We start from the raw sequence: 7,199 nt of genomic DNA, 5'->3' as shown, positions 1-7,199 counted from the left end.
ATTTTAAAAAGAGCAATTATAAAATAGGATGAAACTACAGTACTATCAGACATATAAAGCAAGCAGCTAAGAAATTGATGCTGATCAACTGCCATCATCCAGTAGCAGATGAAAACTGTTCGTCTGAAGACCTGTCCGAACAAAAAGCCACCAAGAAGCATGTCTCTTGCATCCCAGCAAAACAAAACTCTCACATAGATTCAACTCAGCGGACCACTCCTGAAAATGTTAATATACCACCAGGCTCATCTGGTCTTTGAGATAATGTGGCTTCATGCAGTGCAGGCAATAACTAGCACTTGAGATTGTGCCTACAAACACTTGTAGCCAAAAACCAGCTGTGATCAACAGTCTGTTACAGTATTCTGAATCATCTGTTGTTTCCAAACACATGCCAAAGGCTGCTCCATATTGTGCATACTTCAGTTTTCACATTGAGAGGGAACTGAGGTGTCAGTCACCATGGCCAGAGCTGGTATTTTACAGAATTGGTGCACTTTATATACCAGGGGTAGGCAACCTTTTTGAGCTGGGGGCCGGGTTGCTGTCCCTCAGACAACTGGGGGGCCGAAGCCAAAAAACAAACAATTAAATAATGTATTTAAAAATTAAATAAATAAACCGGGACAAATGTAGGACACAAATGTCAAATGGAGGACACCTTTGTAAAAATGGAGGACACGCAAAAAATTGGCTGATTTTTTTAAAAATGTTAATATAAATGCATGTTTTGGAGGCTTCTATAGACAATTGCCCCCCTTGTCTGCCTCCTCCTGATAGGCCAAAGGCCCCACGCCCTCACACGAGAGGCCAAAGGCTCTGGTGGCAATCGGCGGCAGGACTGGGCGGGGGCCAGTCCCAAGGCCTTGCTGGGCCACATCCGGCCCGCGGGCCGCAGGTTGCCTACCCCTGTTATATACCAATCTCAGCATTCTAAACACACATCTGCCCTCTCTTGAGATCTGAGAAGACCTATGAAATCTATTCTGATTTACACAGAGTTTGCATATTTGATGATGATGGATAATCTGAGATACTTTTATTCTGTTGAGTACCAGCCATTTTATTCTGTTGAGTACCAGCCGCTTTGATTGTCTCGTCACAGAAAAGCGGGATAAAAATAAAAGTTTTATTATTATTATATTTCAAAATGGGATGTAAGTTTTAGGATAGAGTGGAGAAACTTTAAACCTCCAGATATTTTGGACTCTGACTCCCAGAAGCTTCAGCCAACATAGAAAGGGATTATGGAATTTGTAGTCTTAACATATCTGGATGTCCAAAGGTTTGTTTGTTTGTTTTTTCACCACTGTTGTGGGGCCAAAACAGACAGTAATATTCTGTTTTTCTATCATGCTGCTTCTGTTGAATCTGTAAGAATTTCAAAATTTGTCATGATCCTTGGGTAGTTTTAAATAACAAACTATAATAGGATATGCATTTATTGCTTTCTTAAGCAATTTTTTTTGCTGATTAACATGCATAGTGGCTATGCCAAATACCCAGTAGCCAATCTTTTTTATGGACTTTAAAAGAAAGGTAAGCTAGATGTGCAGGGCCTAAATACCTTAAGGCACCAGAACCTGTCTGATCTTGTATGGGAGGCCACCAGTGAATATTAGATGCAGTAGGCTATATTTCAGAAGAAGGAACTGGCAAAACCACCTCAGAGTATTCCTTGCGTAAAAAAAATCTTATGAGATTCAAATGGTCACCATGAATCAACAAATGGCTTGAAGGCACATGCACACAAGCTAGATGCGCACTTTGAATCTGCCTTAGAAGCCATGGGCAAATAATGGTATTCTTCATCTCTTTATTTTAAAGTAATGAAATAATGAACCATGTAAATAACATATAAAAACTAAATACCTATTTACATTCTAAGTTATGGTAACAATAATTTGAACTAGCTCAAAACAGAATCCTGTATTAAACAATTGAACTCTAATCTGCTGTTCTTATTAGCAATTGTCTGGTTTCTCTTTTTTAGTATCCTACTGAAGAAGATATGATTGAATGGGCAAAAAGAGAAAGTGAGAGAGAAGAGAAAGAGCGACTTGCAAGGTTAAAACAACAAGAACAAGAAGACTTAGAATTAGCTATAGCACTCAGTAAATCTGAGATTTCAGAAGCATGAAAATTGCCTCAACCATTTCTCCCTTTCCCTGGATAACTAAGCTACAGTATATGTAAAGTTAATCGGATGATACATACAAACAGGGAAGTAAAAAAAGGCTTTAAATTCCTGCAAATGTGATTTTTGAGCAACTTCTTTGCAATTTCATTTTCATGTTTACTCATCTCAGCTGACTACTCTTTAATATAACATGCTTCCATTTCTATTTATCTTGGAAATATTCTTTACTATAAACATCACACCAAAGTAGTTTCTTTTAATGCAAAAAGACAGCTCTGCACTTAAATTTGAGAATAATGAGCCACAGCAATGTGTTCTTGTAAGGTCTCAAAGGGCAGTTACATATCATGTTTAATCTCTTGGCATTGATATATAAGATTGAAAAAAGTGCAGGGGTGTGTAACTATATGTAATGAATACATTATGTAGCCATGATCTATGCAGATAGCTAGTCATGTGTTACCTTTCTTTTAAAAATGATTACAAAGCTTGTTTCAACTCTTGATTACCTGTTTCTTCAGAAAGCCATTTCCTATAATATTGAATTATTTTAGTTCTCCCATAAGGCTTAGCAGTGAACACATTCACCAGAAAGCAAAGCTGGTCATATAGCCAACCAACCATAGTTATACACATATATATATATATGTACACACACACACTTACTTACTTACTTCCCTGGCTTGGAAATATTCAGGTGACCAAGCACTGCTGTGATAATCCTGATTCTGAAATGTTCACATCAAGTTACCATAGATATTAAAACCTATTGTATGTTTTACAGAAATGAGGGCAATTTTTACTGGGCATATGGTGTGCTTTTGTGGTTATTGTTTTCCTTTAATGATGGTTCTGCTGCTAGGCTCAATAACTAATAAGAATGTCTTAGGTACCATATGCAATAAGTGTTGCCTGAAACTTATCTGCCAATTTGCCTGTCCATGAGGTTTTTAAAAACAGAAATCCAGGCGTTTTCCTGGAAGATAGTGAAATTAGAATATTTGGCCACAGTTACTGACAGAATTTCTGATGCCCCACTGATGATTGACCCAGTTTCTTCTGTGGAACATGCAACTAACTGGCACATTGACAGCTGAATTAGAAATGGAGTAGGAAGTATACTGCATATAAAGACACAGTTTACAACAGTCTTTGGTTGCTGTTATGTATAATTTATTGAATGCCAACTGAGAGTTGCACCTTAAACTAGTCACTGAGTCAAAGTAAGATTAAATGTTAATGAAAGTAAATTATTTCCTATTCCAGGAGTGGGAATTGTGTGGCCTTCTAGATGCTGCTGGAGTGCATGTCCCAGCAGGCCTACCCAGCATTATCAGTAATGACAAATGCTGGGAGTTGCAGTCTAGCAACATCTGGAGCACAGCATGTTTCCCAATCCTGGCCTTATTCTGTGAAATGTTCTGTCCTGCAGAGTTTTTTTCCACATGAATCCTTTTCTATCTTCAGTACACTCACAGTTAGGCTATAGTTTTACAGAATTGGTGAGCTTTTTCCAAAACCTGTGGTATTTGTGCCTGAGATGGTTTTTAAATGATTTTTTTTCTTCTGCTGCCGCAAGGGAATGCAGAACCATCACTGTCAGGCTGAATTCTTTCCAGTTACCTGTGGATGCTGCTGCAAGAGTCTTTCGAAAAAAATAATTCTTTTCTGAGTTTTCCTGAAAATCTTTTTGAGACTTCTTCTAAGAGGCTTTCTCTCTTGCACTAGGAAGTGAGCATTTGAAAACACCTAATCAGAAAAATAACCTAGGAAAACGTCTTGCAAGTATTAATATCCATAATTTATCGATACAAACTTTGTAACATTAATCGTACATATTGTATGTTTAACTGGACTACATAAATTTCTTACTCTTTTGTTAAAGGCATACTCTGTGGACCAATACAATATCTGTGTATATATATATAATATATATATATTCAAGCTTTCTTGTACTGTATAGGATTGAACGTTCTGAGTCATTTGATGTTACATTTCATGTTACTGACTGATTACAGAACCTTTACTCGAAGGCTTCCAAATAAACCACTGCTGTGTCAGCTTCAATGGCATTACTGTTAAAATTTTAAATGGCTTTTAAGAACTTGTTCAGGTGGGATTAGCCTGTATTTATAGATCTTTGTTTAAAAATAGCCTGTAATTATGAATAAAACAGTTTAAGTATATAGTCTGTTGAGTCTGTTGCCTCATTCACACTCATATTTTTGTACTGAGTAGATCCAGGAAGATTTGATAATGCAATACCAAATTGAAGTTCCCACTATGTTTACCCCAGTTGAATCTCTCCAAAGCAATTCACATCACATTTGAATTGATTTGAAATGGAGCTGCCATTTCAGTTATTCTCGGGGTTTTTTTTAATGTCAGTTGATGGCTGCATATCTTTGTCACACAGGCTTAAATGTTTCAGAATATACTTCTCACAATGGGTATTAATACTTAGTCACATTTTCCTGTGCTCACGTTACCAAAACATACCTCTCACCCACATACTATGAAACCCATAAAAGGTGAAACAAATCCCCTGCTCCATAATTTAGTGGCATTAAATTAAATATTTAAATATAGAGGGAGAAACATTGATAAATGGGCACACATGTATTGGGACGAGCAAATAGAATGGCATGGTTGGAACAGAAAAACTGAGTCGGACAGAAAGAAGCATCTTATTTATATATAGGCAACTTCCTGGTTTCTGGATAGGTGCTCCTAGACATCAGTAAAGAGATAAAAACATTTAGGGGCAAAATAGATGGTCAAAATAAGCAGGTTTCCAGCCAGCTTTAAGCCAGGGCATTTAGACAATATGCACCTTAAAGGCAACTGAAAAGCACACCCAAGCCATGCTATGGGGAGAAAAAACGGATTAAAAGAGCTGGATTTTTCCACTTCTTTCTGAAAAGTGTGCACCAGTACCAGAGAGTCTCTAAAGGGGTGCTGTTTCCAAACCCTAATTCTGCATGTAAACTCCCCATTGCAGGAGCACATTTAAAAAGGATGGAGCTGCCGTACCCAAGCGGTGAGGGTGGCAATGCCCAAAGGAGACACTGTGACACCTCTCATGGAGATGAGTACAACATACACAAACCAGACACTCAAAGGAGGCATGGAGTGAAGGGGGGCATGATTGTACCCTGCCGACATCTGCATGGGCACACCTCTGCTCTGATGCCCTGAGCAGAGAGACTTCATATAGCAACACTTGTGTCTTGGAGACCTTGTTCCTTCCAATACAGATTCAGCCTTACCACCAATGCAGGAGACTGGTGTCAGCAGACATGTGTTAACCCTGAGGCTAGCTGATGAGCAAACAAATGGCATTGGGATTGTGCAAGTTTAGAAAAACATCTAGAGTAATCTGAGTTCTGTTCTGTTTGTAGTCTGTCTCTGGGTGATTGTTTCAATCAATTAAGTTTTCTAATTCTTCCCCCCCCCCCTCTTTAAATTGTTGCTTCCAGAATTATTCTGTCATTTAACATAACTGCATCATGCACCCTATTTTATGGCTTCCTGCTTTGGGCATCTTTACAATGTATTCAGTTAATCTGATAATTCAGTTAATTCCAAAAAAGAAGGACCTCTGGTCACCCTGTACATGGCCAGCACTGGACTATGACTCTGGAGACCAGGGTTCGAATCCTAGCTCAGCCATGGCAACCCATTGGGTATGTATCATGGGCCAAGCCACACTCTCTCAGCCTCAGAGGATGGCAAGGGCAAACCCTTTATGAAGAAACATAGCCAAGAAAACCCCATGATAAGGGTCGCCATAAATGGGAAAGAACTTGAGACACACAACAACATGGCTACCCGTATATATACTGTGTGTGTGTGTGTGTGTGTGTACACACACACACACACACACACACATATATTTATACATACACACACACCAGGATAAGCATGTTTTAAAGGACCCCGGCTCAGGTTTACCACACCCAAACGGGCCAAGTGGGCCTAGTTTTGGCTGCATCCTGACTGCAGAGATGATTCAGTTTCATACCGCTTTAACTGCCACATGGCTCCATCGCTGGAAATTCTGGGAATGGTCGTTTGTTGTGGCCCTCTTTTGCGTGTGGCGAGTTTTAAACCCCATTTCTGAGGTAAACCTGGCCCGAAAATAGAGCCGAACACTTTTAAAACATGCTTATCCTGGTGTGTGTGCGTGTGTGTGTATGTGCATGTGTATCTGTGTGTATATGTGTGTGTGTGTGTGTGTGTGTGTGAATATGTGTTTATGTATGTATGTGTGTGTATGTATTTGCGTTTGTATATGTGCGTGTATATGTGCATGCGTGTGTGCATGTATGTGTGTGTTTATATGTGTATGTGTGTGTATAGATATAAATAGGTTGCCCTATGTGTGTGGGGTGTGGCTCCCCTCTCATAGAATCATAGAGTTGGAAGAGACCCCAAGGGCCATCCAGTCCAACCCCATTCTGCCACGCAGGAACTCTCAGTCAAAGCATCCCCGACAGGTGGCCATCCAGCCTCTGCTTAAAGACCTCCAAGCTCTGGTGCCACAACAAACGAATTCCAGCGCAGGGAGCCGCGTGGCAGTTAAAGCGGTATGAAACCGGGTTATCCCTGCAGCCAGGATGCAGTTGGCTATTCCAAAGTGGCAGAGAGCCTGCCCTTCATGAAGGCGGCGGCCACCGCAGTAGTTGGAGTCCTGCAAAGGAACCGCCTCCAGGCATCTCTCTCTCTCCCCCTGCTTCCCTCCCAGGATGAATGCGCCTTTGGCTTTGAGGCGAGGAAAGGAGCAGCTGAATCTCAGAGAGGAGCCTTTGGGAACAGACCCAGAGAGAGCTGGCCATGGATGAGGATGGGGACCCACGTCTTAGGAGCAATGGAGGCAGCAGCAGCAGCAAGAGGAAGGACCCCAGGTACTTTGGGAGGATGGGAGGCAGCCTGGGGGAAGAGACTGACTCAGGATGCATCCACACTGGAGAAATAAACCAGTTGGGCAACGTTTTTAACTCTTTGTCTGGCTCAAGGCTATGGAATTCTGGGAGTTGGAGTTTGTTGTGGGCCCAGA

General features: G+C 40.6%; 1 protein-coding gene across 2 annotated transcripts in view; it reads left to right on the top strand.

Moving 5' to 3' along the window:
• Positions 1-2,775, top strand: part of EPS15 (epidermal growth factor receptor pathway substrate 15) — a 75,240-nt gene extending 72,465 nt beyond the window's left edge. Inside the window, exon 25 of one of the 2 annotated variants that reach the window (XM_042462803.1) lies at positions 1,994-2,775. In XM_042462803.1, coding sequence (XP_042318737.1) covers positions 1,994-2,140 — 147 coding nt within the window. In that variant the 3' untranslated portion in view covers positions 2,141-2,775. The remainder of the gene's footprint in view (positions 1-1,993) is intronic. The other variant, XM_042462804.1, reaches the window with a different exon arrangement.
• Positions 2,776-7,199: the final 4,424 nt, after the last annotated feature.

This window comes from Sceloporus undulatus, chromosome 4, assembly GCF_019175285.1.
Source record: "Sceloporus undulatus isolate JIND9_A2432 ecotype Alabama chromosome 4, SceUnd_v1.1, whole genome shotgun sequence".
NCBI classification, from domain to species: Eukaryota; Metazoa; Chordata; class Lepidosauria; order Squamata; family Phrynosomatidae; genus Sceloporus; species Sceloporus undulatus.
The sequence above is the reverse complement of the archived record's forward strand: the minus strand, read 5'-3'. Positions and strand labels throughout refer to the sequence as shown.